General features: G+C 42.5%; 1 protein-coding gene across 1 annotated transcript in view; it reads right to left on the bottom strand.

Annotated features, from left to right (window-relative positions):
• LOC146057469 (serine/threonine-protein phosphatase 2A regulatory subunit B'' subunit beta-like) overlaps nt 1–23,980 on the bottom strand; it is a 76,088-nt gene extending 52,108 nt beyond the window's left edge. Inside the window, exons 1-2 of the mRNA XM_083168733.1 lie at nt 23,804–23,980; nt 20,277–20,675 (exon numbers count right to left, since the gene is read on the bottom strand). Coding sequence (XP_083024859.1) covers nt 20,277–20,618 — 342 coding nt within the window. The 5' untranslated portion in view covers nt 20,619–20,675; nt 23,804–23,980. The remainder of the gene's footprint in view (nt 1–20,276; nt 20,676–23,803) is intronic.
• Nucleotides 23,981–26,341: the final 2,361 nt, after the last annotated feature.

The following is a 26,341-nucleotide window of genomic DNA, read 5'->3' as shown; positions in this document are numbered from 1 at the left end:
ATGAATATTACATGCTGTAAGATTTTCTCACACATTTTTACGATGATGTTCTGATTGGATTTCATATAGGAAAAAAGGCCGATAAGGAAATATTTTAATTTGATGCAACATGACTGGTCATATAAACTACATGAACACACAGTTCATTTCCACATAAACATTGGGATGCTCCCTTGGCTAGAAAACCCACTTGATTGGGTGGTATGAAGAAAACACACTTGTCCACCCATGTCATTATTTACCCTCCTCAAAAAGACTACTTGTAAGTGCAAGCGGCAGCAGCTATAATCAACTGCTGGTTACATCCACAGGAATGATTCACATGGAAAACAGTATCAGAGAGCTTAATGAAAACACTAAATCAGAGAATTTGTCATAAGGCAAGTGACAAAGAATCGGTTTCAAGATATTTGCAAAAGAAAAAGGAAAGAAGGAATAAGGGGGTGTCGTATCTCTCACCCACATGCTCAATGTTGACTTTCTGTCCATATCAGCATTTTGAATATTGTCATTAAGACCAAGTAGACATTGTAAATTGAGATATTTTTTGTTATTCATTCCAGAGGACTAGAACTGGTTAATTCCTGATCACACAATGTCAAAGACAATGCTTCCATGGCAGGCGACATTGGAAAAAAAGATTTATAAATCAATGAATTTATATGGATTAGAAGGTTAATTAAAGTAGACAGGGGTTATTTCAATTAGTAGCAAGCACGAGTCATATGCTACACCTACAACGCCTCTGAACTAATTGTTTTTTGTTGTTGTTGTTTGTAGCATAGGGCTGCATACAAAAACATTTGGGACTAGATTAGGTGCCATTGCTGGTGGTTCCACCAAGTTGCAAAGCAACTCTCCCTCTCACAACATGTAAATAGACCCCTTTGAGTGTATACACATTAGCCAATTGGAAGTCACCTCCCTACCCCAGGTAATAACATTATTTATTTACAGTTTCTTATATAGCGCAGAAGATTCCGTAGCGCTTTACAATAGTAGACAGTGATAAAGCAAACTGGGTGACAGACAGACTTGGAGGTAGGAGGGCCCTGCTGCAAGCTTACAGTCGATAGACAGATAAACTACAATAAAAGTGGTACCTAGATTAATTACACTATCGATACATAATATTAATGCAGATGATCCAAATGGATACAGAAACTATGGATGTATACAATGTGCAATGGCTACCAGTATTACTGTAGCTGCACATGTAATATGCAGTGGGTGGGTATTTTAGAAAATATGAATGATAGTTATATTTAGTATCTGGTGCCAGTATTATACCAGCTGTCAAAGTGGAGGCAGATGATGACATGAACTGAAATTTTAGATAATCCTTTCAGGAATGCCTATGTACCCTTGAAATTTCACTAGGTTTCCTAAAATAGAATATTATGATGCAGGGGAGTATCATCAACTTAAGTGCCAGCACATGCAATTCTAATCTTCAGATCACAAGATACCAGTGCTGTTTTACTGGTTGAAGCTCAGGTATAAATTTATTTGTTAATCTACAGTATAATTTTCTATTCCCCTTTCAATGGCTTGGAATTTAATGGGCAGTCATTTTAAAACCTAAAAAGCAGCAACTATCTAGATTTGTCTTTAGAAAAACCTCAAATACTTTAAATACAATTAATACATAGTTTATCAAGTCAAGTCCCTTTCAGCTCCTTATTTGCAGTTAAAAAAAAAAAAAAAGCAGCTGAAGAGTTGAACAGGTGTCAGATTGCAGAGAACATTTTGCATGAAGTCACACTAAAACACGCTCAGAAAAGGACATACAAAAGTGTGAGCAACTCAGAGTTATACATGAATAAATCACATTTACATCAGCTGGTAGGCGAAATAGGTCATGTTCATCCAAACCCCTGCCATGCAGACTAGGAGATAGATATATATACACACACACACACACACACAAGGTAGTCTTTCATAGGGTAACTCCATGCACGCTCTGTTTATGATCACTTGTAGTAGAACCACATAAGACATCTTAAAATGTACAGTACTAAACAATACACAGGTGTGCGTCTCTACATCTAGCTTTCACATGCCGATAGATGCCCAGCGAAACACCACTTATACTAGACGCTGCCCTGCGGCTATAACTGGAGAGGAAACACATCTAACTGATTTTGTTCGAGAGCGTCAACCCGGGATGAAAATACGGGGACTTCCACCGAGATAATTACCAGGGTTTTTAAGGGGTCCAACAACGGTTGCAGTCTGTGTGAAAGGGTGCGACCTAGGTCACAGTAATTTAATGAGATAGCAGCGCACTGGCTGATTAGAGGAGAGGGTGTGGCATTGGCATCTGAGGTCATCAGGGAGCTGCAGAGACAGCTTGGAGCACCACTGGAAACAGTAGGAGATCAGAGAGCTGCTGGTATTTGGAGGGGAGGAGGACACCTGCAAGCAGATTACTGGCAGTCAAGGATGCCACAGTGAATACCAGCATTACCAATATACTGACATCCAAGACACAACAAAGTTTTTTACAAACTGAAGGCTCCGAAAAAGACCTATTACAAGGTTCATGACCACAACCACAGAAAGCGTAGAGCTGCAAGAATGGAGTGGCTGTATTATGACCAGTTTAATGAGGTATTGGCAATTCTGCCATGGCTAACTCAATTGCCATCTCATCACCCAGCTGTGCACCATCACTGAGAGCGACACCAGATAACAGCCAATCCAGACCACTGATGCCACCAATGCTTTTGATGACATCACTAAAATCAGTGAGAGATTTGCAGGCTGTCATTGAGGATCCGGTTGCTGAGAGAAATCAAGGGTGTGGTCGACAAAAGTGGAAGCACCACAGTGACACCCTGGCTGCCAGATAGAGACAAATGAATGTCACCAATTGTTATTCCTTCCACTCTTATGTAAGCATTTTTTTTCATCCATTTCCTGCAGTTCAAAGTATGCAGACCTTTTCAGTCACTCCTCAGCCATATAATAAATAAAATGAATAACAGCATGTAAAAAGCCAGGGGGCTTTTAAGCAGCTCAGTTCCTGGTACTTTGAATGAGAAGTTGGTAGACGAAGGATCAGTTGATCCAAAACGCGTTAAGCAGGTGAAAGAACCTTTTGTTTGACTGCTGATTGACTAGATCCGGAACTGGAACCTCTACCAACTTCTCATTCAAAGGACCAGGAACTGAGCTGCTTAAAGCCCCCTGGCTTTTTACATGCTGTTATTCATTTTATTTATTATATTGCTATGAGGAGTGACTAAAAAGGTCTGCATACTTTGAACTGCAGGAAACGGATGAAAAAAACGCTTACATAAGAGTAGAAGGAACAATTGGTGACATTCATTTGATTATATATCCACTTTGGTGCTATTTATATCTCTTTTTGGGAACACTGCTAGCGTTAGATTACCATGCTAAACCTTTTTTGGTACTTATGTAATATCTGGGCTCCCGTTTTTCTTATGAGACCGTGTCCGCTCGCCACGCTTCGGGCACGGTGGCTCGCTGCGCTCGCCACACTATATAAAATCAACTCCATGCGTACTTGGATAGTAGGGGTATGAAAAAATGGGGTGCATTTAACATGGGAGCCCAGATAATACATAAGTACCCCTTTTTTTACCCCATGAACTAATTTGGGGTGCATTGAATGACACCCCAGCATTGTTAATTAAGCAGCTCTCAGGATATTGTGCGCAGAAAAGTTTCAACTCCATTTTGCTGTCTAGATAGACAGAGACCCCAATGTTGGAGGAACAGTACATTTTTCTTAATCACCAAATACACTGTTTTTTTTTAACCACAAGATACAGTTAGTCAAACCACAGCTTTTATGTGTGTGAGATATGTGTCTGTGGTGAAGGGATTTGCCATTACCATTACACGGATTTCCTGATGTTGTAGTGAGTACCCAATCTCACTTTACTTAATTCCAAGATCAAACCGTATGGCAAGCGAGAGTGCAGGAAGAAGGCCGACATCACTGCTATTTAATAAAATAAAAAAATTGTATTTGTTATTCTATTTCTAGCATTCAATGTTCCTGAAAGAAAGGTGGTCTCAAAAATAGAACAGGCAATATGCAAGATGACAAGAACTCTCACTAATCAGCTACATGATTCGGAATGCGGATATGCAGGCACACGAGGATGACCGACTGCAGCGCTTCTTTGATAATGAGAAAGATTTACGCACAATATGGACTTTATTAATGGGCTAGTGTCTATATTACAAAATCCACACCCTAAACCTATGTATCCATTCTGAAATTATACCAGAGGATAACTGTTTATCTTGATCGATAAGGATAACTGTTTATCTTTGTCCCACTGGACAAATCTCAGTATGGACATAATGCCACCCAAAATCAGGGCTTTCCTTTTGCGCAAATAACAGAAAGGGGAATTGTGGTGCTAATCCTGTGAAGACAGCGTGCAGTAAACTGCGGAAAGCAGATACTTGTTTTAACAGCGGGCTTTAGATCTTCGGAAGCGCTTTACAACAGCTCTAAGCAGAGACACAAGCTTGAAAACCCAGGCAGTCCAGTGTTTTGGAGGTCAGAGTAAAGATCACGTTGGCCCACACACCCGGATAGTGCTAGTGTACACAGTGTTCCCGCTAGGCTGTTTTAGCGGGGCCCGATTTTTCAAGGGCAAAATGCACCCTGCCCCTCTGGCAGCGCCACGCTAAAACAGCCTGCCTCCTCCTCTTATCGTGATATCGGGGAAGCCCGGCGCTTCCCCGGCAGCGGAGAGCCTTTGGTGCCGCCGGGCCTGCCCCCTTCAATGACGATGCTGGCCGGGCCCGCCCCTTTTCGTCACAACGCGGCCCGGGCACGCCCCTTTTGTGATGTAGGTGGGCCCGGTCCGCCCCCTTGACGATGCCCCCCGTGCAGCGGCGCCCTGCCTGCCCCAGTTCCTAGAAGGAACACTATGTACAGGATATTTTAATATCCCCAAAATAACGGTGGCTGCTGTACCAGGAGGGACCAGAGACAACACACGGGGACACTATCCCATAGCCGTGTGCGGGTCAGATTGCATGATTATTTATCTGAGAAAAGGAGTTTCGGTACTTGTTTCCTAGCACGGCGCCCGTCGGGTCCCATGGCATACCTTAACTTAAGGTATGCCATGGGACCCGACTTCGGGTTCTGAACAGCTTTCCTGACAGTGTAAAAATCGGGTCCATCGCATGCAATAATAATGGCATGCAATGCGACCAATGCGATGGACCCGATTTTACATAGGAACCAATGTTAAATGGCCCCCCATATACCGATTTTTTCATTGTATAGCCACCCAGATGGGTAATTTGTATGTCAAATTGTTAACGCCACCCCACGATGAATGCCAACTCGAAGCGTGGCGAGCGCAGCGGTACGTATCCTCCGAAATTTTCATACCCCCACTATCCACGCCGGCGTGGAGTTGATTTCTATATAGTGTGGCGAGAGCATTGAGCCACCGAGCCCCGCGAAGGGTCGCGTAATACGTCTGAAGTAATGCGCGTGTGCTCGCCACGCTTCGTGCTCGCCACACTATATAAAATCAACTCCACGCCGACGTGGATAGTGGGGGTATGAAAAGGTCTGAGGACACGTAGCGCCGCCCCTTGCGGGCTCGCTGCGCTCACCACGCTTCGGGTTCATGGCGTTAACAATGGGGGGGCATACAATGAAAAATGGGGTCTGGGGGGGGCATTTAACATTGGGGCCAATGTAAAATCGGGTCAATCGCATCGCATGCAATTTGGTTGCATGCGATGGACCCGGTTTTTGCCACCGATTACAATTAAAATCGGTGGCGCCGTGCTAGGAAACAAGTACCGGAGTTTCAAAGGAGCCAGAGACGATATAGGGAGTTAAAGACCGCATATGTATCAAAAGGGAGTCCCGGGAATAACATCCCCCCCGTCATCTATATATATGTCTAGAGTTTGTGAGTCTCCAAAGCACTGACATCTTCTGGCAGAGAGAGAAACTACATTGCTTTCTCACACATGCACAAACACAGAAGGTAGCAGACGAGCTTTCGAAGCTTTTGCATCGAGCAGGCTTATTAGTAGGATATCATTTTGCAATATCAACCCTGAAGGTCCAGTGAGGTCTACCACTCTAAACAAAGTTTCTACATTTGACGTTTTATTATGTGACTTTAGACTTTTTTTTGTCCCTTTTATATTGTTTAAATCAAAAGAAAAAAGTTCCTGTATTTGGTTCTTTAACCCCTTCCTGACAGAGCCTGTTTTTGCCTTCCTGACAGAGCCCTTTTTTTCAATTCTGACATGTCTCACTTAAGTGGGGATAACTTTTTTTTGCTTTTACTTATCCCAGTGATTTTGAGATTGTTTTTTCGTGACACATTGTACTTCAAGTTAGTGGTAAATTTTCGTCGATACAGTCTGTGTTTTTTTGTGAAAAATACCAAAATATCGTGAAAAAATGGAAAATTTAGCGATTTGCAAAATGTTAAATTTTCTGCTTGTGAGACAAATAATCTTACCACTCAAAATAGTGAATAACTAACATAGACCATATGTCTACTTTATGTTGACATCATTATTTCAACTTCCTTTTAATTTTTTGGGACACTAGGAGGCTTACAATATGAATAGCAAATTCTCAAATTTTCAAGAAAATTTCAAACACTGATTTTTTTAGGGACCAGTTCAGTTCTGATGTGACTTTGAGGGACTTGTATGTGAGACACCCCCATAAATGATGCCATTTCAAAAACTGCACCCCTCACAGTATTCAAAACAGCATTTTGGAAGTTTGTTAACCCTTTAGGTGTTTCACAGGAATTAAAACAAAGTGTAGGTGAAATTTCAAAATTTCTTTTTTTTTGCAGATTTGCAATTTTAATACATTTTTCTAAGGAACACAGTACATTTTACTAGAGAAATGTGACTAAAAATTGATTCCCCCAATTCTTTTGTTTTCATAAATATCCTATATGTGGCCCTAGTGTGCACGGTGACCAAACCACAGGCTTCATAATAGAAGGAGCACCTACTTGATTTTGGAGCCTCCTTTTTATGAGATTATTTTTTAGGCACCATGTAGGTTTCTAGGCACCATAACATGCTAAAAGTTAGGAACCCCCCCACAAGTGACCCCATTTTGCAAACTACACCCCTCAGGGAATTCAGCTAGGGGTATAGTGTACATTTCAAACCCGCAGGGGTTTCACCAATTGTGGTACAACTGGGCAGTGAAAATGAAAAATTATTTTTTTTACACAAAAATGCAGTTCTGGCTCCAAATTTGTCATTTTCAGAAGGTATGAAGGAGACAAAGCACCCCAAAATCTGTGCCCCAATTTCTCCCGAGTACAGCAATGCCTCACATGTGACCAAAAAATACCAGTTGGGTGCATGGCAGGACTCAAAAGGGAAGGAGTGATTTTTGGATTTTGCAGCTCAGATTCTGGTGGAATTTTGGTGGGTGCTATGTCGCATTAGCAAGACCCCCCAAGCACCAATACAGTGGAACCCCCCCACAAGTCACCCCATTTTGCAAACTACACCCCTCAGGGAATTCATCTAGGGGTATAGTGTACATTTCAAACCCCCAGGGGTTTCACCAATTTTGATACAAGTGGGCAGTGAAAATGAAAAATTACATTTTTTTACACAAAAATGCAGTTCTGGCTCAAAATTTTTCATTTTCAGAAGGTATGAAGGAGAAAAAGCACCCCAAAATCTGTGCCCCAATTTCTCCCGAGTACGGCAATGCCTCACATGTGACCAAAAAATACCAGTTGGGTGCATGGCAGGACTCAGAAGGGAAGGAGTGATATTTGGATTTTGCAGCACAGATTCTGGTGGAATGAATGGTGGGTGCTATGTTGCACCAATACAGTGGAACCCCCCCACAAGTCACCCCATTTTGCAAAGTACACCCCTCAGGGAATTCATCTAGGGGTATAGTGTACATTTCAAACCCCCAGGGGTTTCACCAATTTTGATACAAGTGGGCAGTGAAAATGAAAAATTACATTTTTTTACACAAAAATGCAGTTCTGGCTCACAATTTTTCATTTTCAGAAGGTATGAAGGAGAAAAAGCACCCCAAAATATGTGCCCCAATTTCTTCCGAGTACGGCAATGCCTCACATGTGACCAAAAAATACCAGTTGGGTGCATGGCAGGACTCAGAACGGAAGGAGTGATTTTTGGATTTTGCGGCTCAGATTCTGGTGGAATTTTGGTGGGTGCTATGTCGCATTAGCAAGACCCCCCAAGCACCAATACAGTGGAACCCCCCCACAAGTCACCCCATTTTGAAAACTACACCCCTCAGGGAATTCATCTAGGGGTATAGTGTACATTTAAAACCCCCAGGGGTTTCACCAATTTTGATACAAGTGGGCAGTGAAAAAGAAAAATTACATTTTTTACACAAAAATGCAGTTCTGGCTCAAAATTTTTCATTTTCAGAAGGTATGAAGGAGAAAAAGCACCCCAAAATCTGTGCCCCAATTTCTCCCGAGTACGGCAATGCCTCACATGTGACCAAAAAATACCAGTTGGGTGCATGGCAGGACTCAGAAGGGAAGGAGTGATTTTTGGATTTTGCAGCTCAGATTCTGGTGGAATTTTGGTGGGTGCTATGTCGCATTAGCAAGACCCCCCAAGCACCAATACAGTGGAACCCCCCCACAAGTCACCCCATTTTGCAAAGTACACCCCTCAGGGAATTCATCTAGGGGTATAGTGTACATTTCAAACCCCCAGGGGTTTCACCAATTTTGATACAAGTGGGCAGTGAAAATGAAAAATTACATTTTTTTACACAAAAATGCAGTTCTGGCTCACAATTTTTCATTTTCAGAAGGTATGAAGGAGAAAAAGCACCCCAAAATCTGTGCCCCAATTTCTCCCGAGTACGGCAATGCCTCACATGTGACCAAAAAATACCAGTTGGGTGCATGGCAGGACTCAAAAGGGAAGGAGTGATTTTTGGATTTTGCAGCTCAGATTCTGGTGGAATTTTGGTGGGTGCTATGTCGCATTAGCAAGACCCCCCAAGCACCAATACAGTAGAACCCCCCCACAAGTGACCCCATTTTGCAAACTACACCCCTCAGGGAATTCATCTAGGGGTATAGTGTACATTTAAAACCCCCAGGGGTTTCACCAATTTTGATACAAGTGGGCAGTGAAAAAGAAAAATTACATTTTTTACACAAAAATGCAGTTCTGGCTCAAAATTTTTCATTTTCAGAAGGTATGAAGGAGAAAAAGCACCCCAAAATCTGTGCCCCAATTTCTCCCGAGTACGGCAATGCCTCACATGTGACCAAAAAATACCAGTTGGGTGCATGGCAGGACTCAGAAGGGAAGGAGTGATTTTTGGATTTTGCAGCTCAGATTCTGGTGGAATTTTGGTGGGTGCTATGTCGCATTAGCAAGACCCCCCAAGCACCAATACAGTAGAACCCCCCCACAAGTGACCCCATTTTGCAAACTACACCCCTCAGGGAATTCATCTAGGGGTATAGTGTACATTTAAAACCCCCAGGGGTTTCACCAATTTTGATACAAGTGGGCAGTGAAAAAGAAAAATTACATTTTTTACACAAAAATGCAGTTCTGGCTCAAAATTTTTCATTTTCAGAAGGTATGAAGGAGAAAAAGCACCCCAAAATCTGTGCCCCAATTTCTCCCGAGTACGGCAATGCCTCACATGTGACCAAAAAATACCAGTTGGGTGCATGGCAGGACTCAGAAGGGAAGGAGTGATTTTTGGATTTTGCAGCACAGATTCTGGTGGAATGAATGGTGGGTGCTATGTTGCACCAATACAGTGGAACCCCCCCACAAGTCACCCCATTTTGCAAACTACACCCCTCAGGGAATTCATCTAGGGGTATAGTGTACATTTCAAACCCCCAGGGGTTTCACCAATTTTGATACAAGTGGGCAGTGAAAATGAAAAATTACATTTTTTTACACAAAAATGCAGTTCTGGCTCAAAATATTTCATTTTCACAAGGAATGAAGGAGACAAAGCACCCCAAAATCTGTGCCCCAATTTCTCCCGAGTACGGCAATGCCTCATGTGTGACCAAAAAGTGGCAGGACTCAGAAGGGAAGGAGTGATATTTGGAGTTTGCAGCACAAATTCTGGTGGAATTTTGGTGGGTGCTATGTCGCATTAGCAAGACCCCCCAAGCACCAATACAGTGGAACCCCCCCACAAGTCACCCCATTTTGAAAACTACACCCCTCAGGGAATTCATCTAGGGGTATAGTGTACATTTAAAACCCCCAGGGGTTTCACCAATTTTGATACAAGTGGGCAGTGAAAAAGAAAAATTACATTTTTTACACAAAAATGCAGTTCTGGCTCAAAATTTTTCATTTTCAGAAGGTATGAAGGAGAAAAAGCACCCCAAAATCTGTGCCCCAATATCTCCCGAGTACGGCAATGCCTCACATGTGACCAAAAAATACCAGTTGGGTGCATGGCAGGACTCAGAAGGGAAGGAGTGATTTTTGGATTTTGCGGCTCAGATTCTGGTGGAATGAATGGTGGGTGCTATGTGGCATTAGCAAGACCCCCGAAGCACGGTGAAATTATGAACCTAATATTCCATAGATGTGTGGTATAATTTAAAACACTCCTTTATACATAGGCCGGGTTTGTCGGGGCAAGTGTCACACTGGAAAATAGTTTGCTTTCTTATTCCCTTTTTATAGCAAACTTTGCACCTTTTTTGTGTCCTGCCCTTTTTTCCAGTGGAGGGGATTTCATCAGGAAAATGCTGCCCTGGTACAATACGGGGGCCAGTACTAGAAGTACTGGGGCCCTCTGCCTGCTGGTTCCCAAATATTAGGCCCTTTATGACTTCCTCTTGAAAGTGCATAAATGTCCCCCTCTGGCCGGTAGAACGGAATAGCACGTAAGCGTTATACAGTGCCATCTGGATGATATACACGGCCACCTTCTTGTACCAGATTTTTGTTTTCCGCAGGGCACTGTACGGCTTCAGTACCTGATCTGAAAGATCCACTCCGCCCATGTACCTATTGTAATCCAGGATACAATTAGGTTTTGAGGTGTGGGTACTGGTACCTCGTACAGGGACGGAGGTGGTACTGTCTCCGTGAATTGTTGTCAGTATAAGGACATCCCTCTTGTCCTTATATTTGACCAACAACATATTTTCGGTGCATATTCCCCTGCTTTCACCCCTTCTCATTACTTGGGCAATGTGCGTTTTTGGGAGGCCTCTTTGGTTCTTGCGCACAGTACCGCAAGCTGCTGTACCTCTTGAACCAAGGGCCTTAAACAGGGGGATGCTAGTGTAAAAGTTATCCACATAGAGGTGATAACCTTTATCCAGGAAGGGGTGCACTAAATCCCAGACAATTTTCCCACTAACACCTACGAGGGAGGGGGGGCATTCTGGCGGTTGAATTCTTGAATCCTTCCCTTCATAAACCCTAAACCTGTGGGTGTACCCTGAGGTGCTTTCACACAGTTTATACATTTTTATGCCATACCTTGCCCTCTTACTGGGAAGGTACTGGCGGAATTTAACCCTTCCTTTAAAATGTATAAGGGACTCGTCGATACAAATAAATTTTTCAGGGATGTACACCTCTTCAAATTTGGCACTGAAATGATCAATGACCGGCCTGACTTTGAATAGCCGGTCAAAGGTGGGATCATCTCTGGGTGGGCACTGTGCATTATCGGTGTAATGTATGAATTTAAGAATTGTCTCAAATCGAGTCCGGGGCATGGCCATACGGTAAAATGGAGTACTGTACAGAACATCTGTACTCCAATATTGCCTAATTTCTGGCTTTTTTACTATGCCCATATGAAACACCAGACCCCAAAACGTCATCATCTCTACTGCATCTACAGGGGTCCACCTAGCAAATGATGACGTGGGGTTTTGAGCAATAAACTGCTGGGCATATAAATTAGTTTGGTCCACCATTAAATTTATAAAATCATCAGAGAAAAATAATTTGAAAAAGTCAATTTCTCTGAGACCTGTGGAATCAAATTGGATTCCTGGCATGGCCAAAAACTCAGGAACCTGGGGCTCAAAATTGTCTGGTGGTGGGGTCCATACTAGATCAATTATTGGGGGGGGAATCTCAGCTGATCTACGGGGGCGTCTTTGAGGGGGTCCCTCATCAGCAGAGGAGGAAGAGGAGCTTAAGGCAAATCCTTCAAATTCCCCGCTTGCATCACTGGCTGTGTCAGAGTCAGAAGCAAGCATGGCATATGCCTCCTCCACTGAATACATTCTCCTGGATGATTGGGAGGACATTTGGGAGGACATTTGGGAGGACATTTGGGATGCCATTTTTATTTTTGTGTTACCGGTAGTGAAATGTTTCAACACGTGTATAGTGTAGGGGGGGGCACAAACTTTATTTCAATCCGGGGGGTATGTAGTGTGTAGTGTGTATGTGGTGCAGAAAAAAAAAAAAATACTTTATACCAATAAAAAAAAAAAAAAATGAAGGTGTTAAAAAAAAAAAAAATGAAGGGGTTAAAAAAAAAAAAAAAGGAAGGGGTTAAAAAAAAAAAGGTCCTGCGCCAAAAATTGAGCACAGATGTTGGTCAGTAACGTCTGTCACTGAACAGCGCTCAAAGGCAACAGGAATTTGATCAAAAAAAAAAATAAAAATAGATCAACCCTGTGCCGAAAGAGATGATCAGTGATGTACGTCACTGATCAGCGCACAGCGGCCACAGGACACCCACAAAATCACAGTGTGTGTAAAAAAAAAAATTAAAAAAATACCCCACAGCACACACACAAAAAAAAAAGGTGATCAGTGATGCGACACTGATTACCAGTGAGGTGCAGCAGGTGCACAACCTTTGGTGCAACTGACAGGTATATATAAAAAAAAAAAAACCTCTGTACCCCCAAAAAAGTTGCTGATCACCTCAGATATAGTGATCAGCACAAAAGGCGGGGACAGCAGACACAAAATTTAGCACTCTCTATCACTATCTCTCTCTATCTCTCTATCTCTCACTATCTAACACTATCTAACACTCTATGACACTGCAGCAGCAGCACTCACAGGTATATCTATATATAAAAAAAAACCTGCGCCCCCAAAAAGTTACTGATCAGTTAATTTATACTGATCAGCACAAAAGGAGGGGGCAGCAGTCAGTTATATAAAAAATATATAGCACAATCTGTCACTATCTCTCTCTATCTCTCTCTATCTCTCTCTATCTCTCTCTCTCTATCTCTCTATAACTATCACACTGCAGCAGCACAAAATATAGCACTCTGTCAGTAGGCCTCTCTCTCTATCTCTCTCTCTCTATCTCTCTCTCTCTATCTATAACTATATCACACTGCAGCAGCACAAAATATAGCACTCTCTGACACTATCTCTCTCTCTATCTCTCTCTATCTCTCTCTATCTCTCTCTATCTCTCTCTCTCTCTCTATCTCTCTCTCTCTCTCTCTCTCTATCTCTCTCTCTATCTCTCTCTCTATCTCTCTCTCTATCTCTCTCTCTCTCTCTCTATCTCTCTCTATCTCTCTCTATCTCTCTCTATCTATCTCTATCTATCTCTCTATCTATCTAGCTAATACTAATACAGTGCAGCAGCACAATATCACAGTATGGCACAATTATTGCACAGGATCCAGGAAGCAATCAGCAGCGATCAGGTAAGTATTGCAGCAAGTATTTCTGGTCAGTATGGCGGCAGGGGGGTACGGTGACCGCACTGCACGCTTTCCAGACCGGAATGGCGTCTGCAGTGCAGTCACCGTTAGTTTAAATCTCCCTCCTTGGCTGTGATTGGTCCGTCGGTCCGACGGACCAATCACGGCCTTTGGGGGCGGGCGGGGTGAGGTGGGGTGACACCAGTGTCACCCTTACACCCCGCGGTGATTGGTGCTGTACTTTACAGCACCAATCACCTCTGATCCCGTGTCACCGGCGAACGTTATTCGCCGGTGACACAGGAAAACGCTGTGAATGGCTGTTCACACTGAACAGCCAATCACAGCGATCGCCGACGGGGGGGCGGCATCGCAGCCCCCCCGGGGCATGCACGGACATGTCTGCTGTCAGGGACAGCAGACATGTTGAAACTGTCACCGCGTCTATAGACGCGGTGACAGTTTAAATCCATGACGTACATTTACGCCATGTGTCGGGAAGTGCTTCCCGACCATGACGTAAATGTACGTCAAATGTCGGGAAGGGGTTAAAGGAAACGTTATGGTTTATTTATGCATATATGAGACAATTGATACATTAGATAAAAAGTTATAACACCTTGTATACTTGGATATACACAAGTAATGAGGCAATACCATATAAAGGTCCATACACACTGGGCGATTACGCCTAACGTGTATGGACAGTGATGATCGCTATCATCGCTGGGGGGAAAGCGGCTCATTGCATACACACTGAGCCGCTATCCCCCTGCCCGGCACCATCAGCTGGAGGAGAATGGCTTTGCATAGCACAGAGCTATGCAACGCTGTCTTCAAAGACGCACATCTGCTGGTAATATCACCAAATGAGCGGCTTTCCCGGTTATGATGCTGGAGCGTGCAGCAGCGATCACCGCCGGGCCATGCACACTGGGCGGCTTTGAGCTGAAAGCTGCTCAAACTTGCTGTCAGCTCTAAGTTGCCCAGTGGGTTTTGTGCCTTAACAGTGAGGAGTTTTTTTTTACTGTGGATATTAGTGTATCATTTTTTTACTTCCTAATGGATAGCAGAAAAATAATTAAGCACTGAAATATTTCCATTCTGTGTAATCTTTATAGCCACCAGTAGTTCAGGAACATGCAGAACAATAACTTGTCCATACAGTATGTCATTCCGTTATCAAGAGCAGCCAAGCACTAACCAGGCTGGCCCGTACCTAATCAATGGTTTCTCATGCCATTTAGGATGAATACTCAACTTTTTGATGAAACTTAAGCCCTGTACACACGGGGCGATATTAGCCAGTATCGCTGATCGACCATATTGCCTGAGTTTTTCGTTTGCACAGGGCTATAAAGTGTTAGGAGCACGCTCCAGCAACCAGCCATTGAGATTTTGACTTCTCAGTGCCGACTTGTCAGTCAAAACTGTAAAGTCACTGGGAAAAACCTAACACTGTTTGATATGGTTGCTAAGCAATAAGCCAAAACCGCTCAACGACCATATTGCACACACCATAAGTGTTTGCTTCCTGAAATATCGCCTCCCATCTACAATGTAAATATATAGCCTTTGAAGAATATGATTCCTTAAAATTCAAATTGGATTGAGTACTTACCTTTAGAAGCACACGTTTAGCACCAATTTAATGAATTTGAATTGCATGTGTTAAGCTTGATACACACTGGACAATATTTTGATTGATTTCCCTGACTCCAATGGATCAGACACAACAAATCGTCAAATCTGTACATACTATTGTGTGCTTCCGTGGGTCACTAACATTTTTAGATTGACCATACGTGTTCCTCAATCGAACGATGTCAGCTGTGCAGTGCATATTAGTAAAGGACAGAACAACATATCGCTCAGCCATTCATTAAATGGACTAATGTGTAAACACTTATGTCCAGGATGAAGGCAAAATGCCCTGATCATCATCACAATTGCAGTTTCATCTAATGTGTACTCAGCGTAATTTAATGAAACATTGAACCACAGCTTTCTTTTGCATTTAATCTCCAAGGAATTTCCCAGAAGAACGCTATTATTGGAGGCTCAAAATGGATGCATCTTTAATAACTTATTTATTCTTTAAGAATATAATCAAATCTTTAAGAAAGGTCACCGGCCGGTGGGACTCATACAATATAAAATAATAGAATTAGAATAGCAGTTTACACAAGAAAAACATCTAAAAATAAAAGAAAGTTTCAGCAGTGGTTTTTTTCAGCTTAGTTAAGCATACATATGGTTAATTGCTTGTTTAGCTATTTAAGCAGAATTAGGTTAGTTTCAGTTTTTTGTCAGAGAGCTGTTAGTTGACAATTTTTATCACTGTGCTGCCTGCACAGAACTTGCTTATCAGCAGCTTGGTTATTTGTTAGTCAATCAGCCATGCATACTTGTTGTTATTAGTGGCAAAGTGACACAGTTACTGAATCATGCAGAAAACAAAATAGGTATGCTTAAGGTGCGTACAACACGGGTGCAATTATGTATGAAATCGCTGGCAAAATGGTCGCTCAGCGACCATATTGCCAGTGATTTCATGTGCAGCCGGCAATAGATGGCTGGGAGCGCGCTCCCGCAGCCAGCCCTTCATGGTCACTGGTCGCAGGAGCATGCTCCTGCGACCAGCGGCTTCCCCCAGCGATTGCCGGGCAGGAGGTCAGCGCCGGAGAAATCAGCACTGTTCTCCCATGCCCTGCGACGCTGCTCCCTCCCTCCTCCCGTCACCTGCTGCTGCGCTCCGCCTCCGCCCCGTAGCAGTGTCTCCTTTTCATCGCTGATGAAAAGGAGACACTAGCAATATGATTGCTGGGGATATATGGCTAGCAATATATCCCCAGCAATCATATAGACCCGTGTGTACACAGCATTATGCTCTACGGCTTGTGTATTGCTGCGTTTCTTAATTTGTAATCCACTTTGTGGGGATGGTGACTGGCTCTGCCTCGAGCAGGTTCCCTCTGAGGAAGCCGCTGACTAAGTGAGAGGCGGGGAAACGCGTCATCAGTAGAGTCCCTGTTTGTTTGCACGAGAGGCACCGCTGTGTGGAGACTTGAAAGCCGGAGCAGTAAGAGAGTTCTTGATAAAGCTGGAAGAGACCTTCATAAAACAGCTGGGAACCCGCTCGAGGCAGAGCCAGTCACCATCCCCACAAAGTGGATTACAAATTAAGAAACACAACAATACACAAGCCGCAGAGCATAAGTATACCTATTTTGTTTTCTGCATGATTCAGTAACTGTGTCACTTTGCCACTAATAACAACAAGTATGCATGGCTGATTGACTAACAAATAACCAAGCTGCTGATAAGCAAGTTCTGTGCAGGCAGCACAGTGATAAAAATTGTCAACTAACAGCTCTCTGACAAAAAACTGAAACTAACCTAATTCTGCTTAAATAGCTAAACAAGCAATTAACCATATGTATGCTTAACTAAGCTGAAAAAAACCACTGCTGAAACTTTCTTTTATTTTTAGATGTTTGTCTTGTGTAAACTGCTATTCTAATTCTATTATTTTATATTGTATGAGTCCCACCGGCCGGTGACCTTTCTTAAAGATTTGATTATATTCTTAAAGATTTGACTATATTTGTATTAAAAAAACAGAAGTAATTTTTTAACCAATGGGTTATTGTGTCCATTCTGCGCTGTCTATGTGTGTGTATTCTTTGGTTCAAGAAGGGTTGAGTATCCCTTCTAAGACAGCAGCAAGGACAATTATTTTTTTGTGTTTCCTGCGCTTGGTTTATAGTTCTTTTTGTTGTCTTTAATAACTTGTCAATTTCGAGTAACCTGTAACTGCTTAGACTTCAGAGAAAGCTGAATACAAATATTTTTAACAAGAAAAAGGTAAGTATAGTATAGGTGCACTGAAAGTCTAAATTTCTAAGATTTAACTTTTATTTGTATTCATTAAAATCGGTTAAATATATAAAATGTATGAAAAAAATATGAAAGAAAATTGAGAAAAAAGAGATATAGAGTTTAAAATATGAATGACCACTGCTCCCCCGTCTAGACTTTTTGCAGGGTTGTCTTGTCCCTGTATGTTTCCTATATGTTTTCTTTTCACACTTTCTCCCTGCTTTCAATATCAGGAATAATTATTTCTTTGTGCTTAAATGTTGCGAACTCTTATAACACTTTGTATCAGGATTTCGTGTTACGCTGTATATTCCTGATTATATATGTTTGTTCCCGATTGCCAATAGGGCTGAGGGTACTATTTACTGTTTTGGATTATTCAATAGATCCTCATTTATCAGGTATTGCCGCTCCTTGCTTTTTATAAAGAGTTCCAATCTTAAATTGATGTGTGTGTTTTAATTTGGCAGTAATAAATCAATATAGCAGATAGACACCTTGGATTCAATGCAGACAATTTCTGTCTAATGTACCACAGACTTATGCATTCAACAAGACACAGATTTTATGATCGACAGACACCAAACATCCTCCAAAGCCTTTATGCTGGTGTGCCATGATTATTACACAGGTTTATATATGCGGCTAGGTTGAATATTCTTGCCGCTGATAGTATATATTTTTTATGAGCTATATCCGGTATTAGTACTCTTATAGTGAATAGTCTAATATCCCAGCTCATATACTTATAAACCAAAAGTATTTGATGAATATTTGTGCTCAGCACACTGCGGCTATATAAGATGTCTTAGCCGCTAATGATTTTTCACATATGCACAGTTTGCGCCTACTGCACTTATATCAAATGTCACAGTGCTTCAGGCTTAAGTTCTAAAGTGGTATTACTGAATACCTGGCTTCGAAGAGCAATTTTATACTGTTATATTTTCAGCAATGATTATTATATAAGTTTGTAGATGCGGCTGAGTTGAATATTCTTGCCGCTAATATTCTGATATATGCTGATTGCGCCCGCTGCACTTATGCTAAATATCAGGGTGCTTGGGGCTTAGGTTTCAGTATGGTGTCATTTTTGTCAATTATACTCTGTTATACCGCTATATTATAATTATCAGCGGTTACTTAGTTTATGAATGCTGGAGCGGCATCCGTATCTTACGGGCGCACAGTGGATAAGAGCCGGCTGTAGTCAGCCAGTGAGTGTACTCATGCCGCTGCTATCTGGTCTGAATACCAAAGCGGGACCGGAGGCTGTGTAAAGGTTAGGAGTCAGCTTGTGCTGGCCGCAAAAAATATATATACACCACACCGCTTCTATCCCTTCTGTCCGGCCACTTCCCTGGTTGCTAGTTAGACAGGTCCGCTGTATTCAAATGATTAATGATCATATAATATAGGTTTATCAATACCAAGGCTGCGTCCGTGTCTTACGGGCTGTCATACCGCTGTGTTATAATTATCAGCGGTTACTTAGTGTAAGCTTATAGATGCTGAAGCGGCGTCCCTATCTTACGGGCGCACCGTGGCTAAGAGCCAGCTGTAGTCAGCCAATAAGTACACTCTTGCCGCTGCTATCTAGTCTGTGTACCTAAGTGGCACCGGGGGCTGTACGTAGGCTGTGAGTCGGCTTGTACCAGCCGCAAAGAACACCCACACCACTTATAACTATTATGCCTAGCCGCTAGTCTGTCTGCTAACTGCACATATCACATCACATAACAAAACATTTCAGAAGTTCAACATTTTAACATATTTGGGAAACCTCTAGAGAGGGAGCTGCGGTCATTGCTGCCAACGACCGTTTCACCAAAGCTTCCTCAGGGCTGAATACACATTTGCTACAAATTATACTCCAGGCAGAACAGTACAACATCGCTATTGTATATTCTTGATCCCTTTCCTCAGTTCTGGCCAAATAACCTGGGATGCAGCAAAACTAAATAGAGTATCTACAGTCTGCGGCAAAAATACACAGAGGATCTAGTTTTATTATCAACAATAAAATTCTTCAATTACTATTTTATAGCAGAACTCTGCCTTTAGGCTCCTACTAAGGAAGGACGGGTATCCGGAATCATGATAGATTGGCTCTAGGTCGACAACCAAATGGTTGACAGGGTCAAAAGTTCGACACGATTCTTATTTTCTAAATTGAGCTGACGTGCCAACAGGTGGTATTTCATGCCCTACCATCCACTACGGTGTGGAGGGAGAATATAAGTGTGCCGAGCGCAGCAAAGCACCGTGCCCGAAGCATGGCGTGCGTAGTCAGCCATGTGAGGGAAAGCAGTACACTTAGACAGTGTCCATACATACATACAGACATAGATAGGAAACAAAACATGAAAAACCCATGTCCATCTTTTGACCTTGTAGACCTAGACATTGTAGATCAAAAATACCATAACCAGAAGGAGGCTGCATTAAGTAGGCTTTTCCTTGTGGTGAACGCACTGGTTCATACAATGTGGATTCATGATACATGCCACCTAGTACAAATATAAGCAGCTTGGGAGAAATCAGACACCACTATAACAATGGTTGTAAAACCTTTACCGTATACACTGTACGTATATACTACATTCTCAGCCAATGAGCAGGATCTGAACAGTTGGGTTTATATCCTTCAAATTCACTTTAAACTAGGATATTAAACAGGGGTGCAGACTACTGTCAATCTAGATGCACCAAAAATTCATACACACTTACCAATCTCGTCCGAGTGGATCTGCGAGTTCTGGGAGTAAATCCACTTCTAGGGCTGCTAAATGGACCAATGGGAAGAGCAGATGGCGAGCGAGATGGTGGACTACAAGGAGTCAATGGCGATAAGGAAAAGTCATCCATTTTATGTGAAGACTGCAATTTAATACTTTCAACTGAAAGGCCTCCTTCATCTTCAACGATCTCAGGCATAACATTTTCTCCATTCTGTATTCTTCTTAGATAGTCTTTTAATAGCAGCTGTGTTGGTGTTTCACTCAACCAATTAAGAAATAGTTCATCTACTTTCAGTTTTACAATTGGCTCAAGCACCTGATTCTTAGACATGATTAAGCGTATCAGTTATGAAGAAAAATTTGCAATTTAGCAAATAGGTAGATTAACCTATTGTAAAAAAAAAAAATTACATTGCATACTTAAAAAAGCTGTATTTGATATTTTTATATAAGACAAACATTAAAGTGCAAAAGAATCAGAGCAACTAAAATAGATCATTTACTTACAGTTTAGTCAAATAACGTATTGCTCTTGTCATAAGAAAAGTAGCAGCAAAATATCCTAAAAGTAGATGGCACTTATCCCAAAAGAACATACATGGCATCATTTTAAAAGATGCTTTATTTCTCTATGTTAAAGGGGTCTCTTTCCCTTTCATCAGGAGGCTGTGTTTATCTTTTAAAAAAACTATGCCACCTATCTTCCTTTGGAGGATAGAGAGATAAATAAAGATATAGAGGGTGCTAGATGATAGCCACCACCTTCATGTAAAATCTACACAGTGGGTAATTATTTAAAATTTATTAAAACATTGTAACAGACATACACATTAGACATGAATTTCATAGAACAGTTCTTTTAAGATGGAATAAACCAACGCGTTTTGTCATAAATGACTTCATCAGGGGAACAGATTCTGAATAATGATAAAAATACATTTATATAATCTTTTTTGTAGAAAGATCATAAGAATGAAATAAGGATTTTATAAAGCTAAGTAGTATGTACCTACTCGAACCATCGATTGCGTGGTTTAGACATTGTTAAAGGGGTTTTGCTAATCCTGGTAGGTTGTACCTTGAATGGCCTCTCAAATTATTTTTAAGATGTAATTGTTAGTTGGTATAATTATGTTTGTATGTTTGAGTCTAAGAAAGTTTTTTTTAGCTTAAAACTATTATGCTTTGGTATACAATACATGTCTATAATACCACTTTTATGCCAAAAAAGTAAAAAATGGAACATACAATGTTTTGAATGGAACATATTATTTCCTAAAGTTTGTACATAATTGGGTATTATTACCGTTTAGGTCTACCTACAATATATTGGACATCTACGCTTTTATCTTGATCCCGCCGGGTATGTACAAATCATTAGAGACACTCCCGGGATCCAGTTCCCAACATGCTCCCCTCCTAACTACATTCCTTATATGGTTTTCACAGATGTTATCGCATTTCAACTTAAAAGGATATTAAAAGTGAAGACACTAAACCCCCTTTAACAATTTCTAACCTCACAATCGATGGTTCGGGTATGTACATACTACTTAGCTTTATAAAACGCTATTTTATTCTTATGATCTCTTTACGAAAAAGATTATATAAATGTATTTTTATCATTAATCAGAATCGGTTCCCCTGATTAAGTCATTTATGGGAATATTACATCTTGAAAGAACTGATCTATGAAATTCACATCTGAGGTGTATAGGTCTGTTACAATGTTTTAATAAATTTAAAATAATTTACCCGCTGTGTAAATTTTACATGAAGGTGGTGGCTATGGTCTAGCGGGTTGGGATCATTTGGTCTACAGCATGATGGTCGACAGTCATTAGGTCGACATGGGAAAAGGTGGACATGGGTCTAGGTCGACATGGGAAAAGGTTGACATGGTTCTAGGTCGAAAGGTCATTAGTTTGACAGGTCATTAGTTCGACAATGTCTAGGTCGACAGTGAAAAGGTGGACATGGGATTTTTGACTGTTTTTTTTACCTGAATATCAACACAGTCGACATGGACACAGTTTAAAGTGCACCGCTGCACTCGCTATGCTCGGCACACTATTTTATTCTCCCGCCACGCCCTAGTGGATGGTAGGGCATGAAATACCGCCTGTCGGCACATGTCGGTTAAAAAAAACTGTGATAAAATCCCATGTCGACCTATTGACATGAATATTTCTCTTAGGTGCCCATACACGCTGCGATTATTGCACAGTGTACCTGCGAGGATGCGATGCGTGTCCTCACAGGTACAATATTGTAAAGCACAAAAAGTATCTGCAGGCAGTAGTTTTTGTGCTTCAATGCATCGCATCAGTACAGGAGTACATGCGATGCCGATTAGTACCTATTAATTTTATAAAAAATTTTTTTTTAAAAGGCTAAAATCGCATCTCATCCACTTCAAGTGCCAAAATCGCATGGCAGCTTGAATTACAAAACGCACAGCACACAAAATCGGTGTGTGTATGGGCACCTATATAGTTAAATTTAATTAAGCATTGAATTGTTTCGGGAGTGTGAGAATAGCATATTTTATTAATTCAAATCCTTAGGAAGAGGCAGATGTACTAAAGCCACGGAGAGTGATAAAGTACCATCTAACAGCTCCAAACTGCCATGTTGCAGGCTGGGTTTGAAAAATGACAGAAGCTGATTTACTTGAGGTGTTAAGGCCCATACACAATGGGCGATTTTGGGCTGAAAGCTGCTCAGTTTTGTCATTTAAGCTGCTTAAGTGTCCTGCTATGGAAAGCCATCCAACACCACACCAGAAAAGCCACTGAGCAGTTTTCATCCCAGCTATTTTCCCCATCATCGGTCTGCAAACACACTGGGCAGAACGCCCAGTGTGTATGCCAGGCTTGCCTACCCTCCCGGAGTTGAGGGGAGGCTCACGAAATTCAGGTCTTCCTCCCACCCCTGGAAAGGTGGGAAAGTCTCCTGCATCAGCCACGCAGCCCCTCCCTGATGCACTAAAGCCTGTTTTATTACGGGTCCGCATCGAGGGGCTGGGCTACAATTACACAAATCTTTGGACCTGCAATTTGCCTTGTTTGGCTGCAAAGGATCAAAAGGTGCTATATAAACCAGTGGTAGATGTAAAAAGCAGTGATAAAGATAAAGTGGAAGTGAGCCAGAGGAAAAGTGGCACATGGCAACCAATCAGTTGCTCTGTATAATATTTTATATAATGCAAATTATAGATGTTACTTCAGTGCTAATTGGTTGCTATGGGCCACTTCTCCCTTCTTACTGCTTATTTGCAATTATGAGAGACAACCTGCACTGTCCCAAGAAACGATAGGCGCTAAAAAAAAACTATTTCATGTAAAAGATAACCACAGAAGGTGCGGGGTAATTAATGGGGAGTATATGCTTGGCGGGCTGAGGCGTATGCTACGTGCAAGTGTACACACAGAAAGACAAGCAGCCACTACTGGATCTCTAGGACATAGGCGGACAGAGAGAGCGTCCACCACACACAGGCTGCCGCATAGTCACCTGGGAGCCTCTGTCCGGGGCACGGAGAGCTGCAAGCAACTGTCAGTGACAGCAGGACGCGCAACATAGTCCGCAACCTGTACACTTCCGCTCTATCACAGCAACAGGCAACAGCTACAGCGCTTGGCGGAAATGTCAGATATCTGGAGACTATAGTTCCCGCGGCCGCTTTCCCGCCCATCCACTCCTTCGCAACCAATAACCAGGAGCACCAATGGCGCTGCGCTACCGCTGTCACGTGTGCACTCGTGGTCACGTAGCTACAGGCTGTTCGAGGGATAGGTACAATAATTAACTGGATTCAGCGTTACTTTTCTACCGAGCATGCGCAATGTTGGGGGCTTTTCTGCCTGCTCGCTCAGTTTATGTGCTTGGCTTGGGAAGTGTGACATTTGTTGTGTATGTTACTGTGTGTACATTGCATTGTGGGGTAAAGATGTATTATTGTGGAGAAGTGGTAGCGTGCACTATGGTTGCTTCTCTCCATGGGCTATGAATGGGCTTGTGATTGGTAAATGACAAGGGGGTTCTATTATTTAATAAATAGCATAAGTATAAAAGTTCAGTATTGCTGAATGTTCCAACACATGCAGTTATCCATTTTGACAGATGCAGGTGGCAATGCTCTGTCTCCACACTGCCCAATATTTTTATTTAAGAAATCGCGTGACCTATGACAAAGGGGGTGTAGTCTCGTCTGATATCTTGACCGGAGGCTTTGCCTCTTTTTTGCATCACAATGGGGGCATGGCCAGTGCTGTGTAAGCTGCTAGCCATTCCCCCAGCCCCTCTGCATCTTTGAATTAAGGATGGCCATCGTTGCCTTTGCCATCGATGGCAAAAGTGCAACTGGCCATCGATGGTCCATAACTATGCAATGGATGACCATTGATGTTTTTACATATCGATGGTCATCCATTGTCTTTGACTGATTGACCTGTGGGCCAATCAGAATACAGGGGTGGGGCTTCATGGGTGCTGGGGACGGAGCTATGCTCAGTGTCCCAGCACCTTGGGGAAAAAGCAGAAACTAAACTATTCGTTTAAGCTTGACATCGTTGGGGGGAAACCATCTGGATGTCAAAACTATTCAACATCGGCCATAAATCATCAATGTTTTCGAAACATCGATGGACGATGTCCATCCCTACTCTGAATAGACGCTTTGCCGCTCCCAACTACTGCCCCCACCACAGGACACTACTGGCCCCGGGGCAGGACGTGGAGCTGTACCCGGGCGGTATCACAAAAAAAAGGGGCAGTTATTCATTTATTTTATTTATTAATAGTTTCTTATATAGTGCAGCATATTCTGTTGTGCACTGCAGTTGGGAGGTATGTGTATCCACTGCTGGCACATTGCTGTCCCTGTCTTTGGTGGTGAGCTCCATATGACTGTAGCTTCGTACACATTTTTGGGTACTTGTTTCCTAGCACGGCGCCCCCGATTTTGATCGAAGTGCATCTTATGCAATCGCATCACATGCAATATAGCGGCATGTGATGCATGCTATGCGATTTTTAATTGTACAAGCACCCTAATGGGTGCTTACCATGTTAAATGCACCCCCATTGTCAACGGCACCCCCACTATCAACGCCAACCTGAAGCGTGGCGAGCGCAGAGAGCCCGCGAGGGGCGGCGGTACGTGTCCTCTGACCTTTTCATACGCCCACTATCCACGTCGGCGTGGAGTTGATTTTAGAAAGCGTGGCAAGGGGACACAGATTACTTTTCATGTATTCCGTGTCCACTCGCCACGCTTCGGATTTGTATTCCGCGTCCCCTCGCGGGGCTCACTGCGCTCGCCACGCTTCGGGCTTGGTGGCTCGCTGCGCTCGCCACACTATCTAACTTCAACTCCACGCCGACGTGGACAGTGGGGGTATGAATAGGTTGAAGGACGCATACGCCGCCCCTCGCAGGCTTGCTGCGCTCGCCACGCTTCGGGTTGGCGTTGATAGTGGGGATGGCGTTGACAATGGGGGTGCATTTAACATTGTAAGCACCCATCAGGGTGCATGTACAAATACAAATCGCATCGCATCACATGCCATTTGCTGGCATGTGATGCTATGCGATATTTCATTGTACAAGCACTCCTGTTAATTTAACGGGAAGATCGCATCGCACACCACTAAATACGGTATGCGATGGGCGCCGTACTAGGAAACAAGTACCCATTTTTGTTAAATTTTTCTGTTTAAATGCATCTTATATGCAAAATGGAGCGAATAGTGCAGTTTCTGCTGATTAAAATAATATGTGGCATGCATATATTCAGTGTGTGACTGCCGCTGTATCTGCATACAAAATGGAACATTATAGTTGTTTTCCTTGAAAACACTGTAATACAGATGCCTGGCGCTACTGAGTCACACCATGGAATGGCACAACTATAAGGACTGTTTAACACGAAAAAAGGCTAAACATTTATGGACACATCTGTATATAGAACAGGCGTAGCCAACCTGTGGGTATTCAGCTGTTGTGAAAACACACATCCCCACAGGAGTAAAATGTGCTGTGCTGGGGCTG

This window comes from Crinia signifera, chromosome 2 (assembly GCF_055691185.1).
Source record: "Crinia signifera chromosome 2, ASM5569118v1, whole genome shotgun sequence".
Classification (NCBI taxonomy): Eukaryota; Metazoa; Chordata; class Amphibia; order Anura; family Myobatrachidae; genus Crinia; species Crinia signifera.
This window is presented reverse-complemented; position numbering and strand designations above follow the sequence as displayed.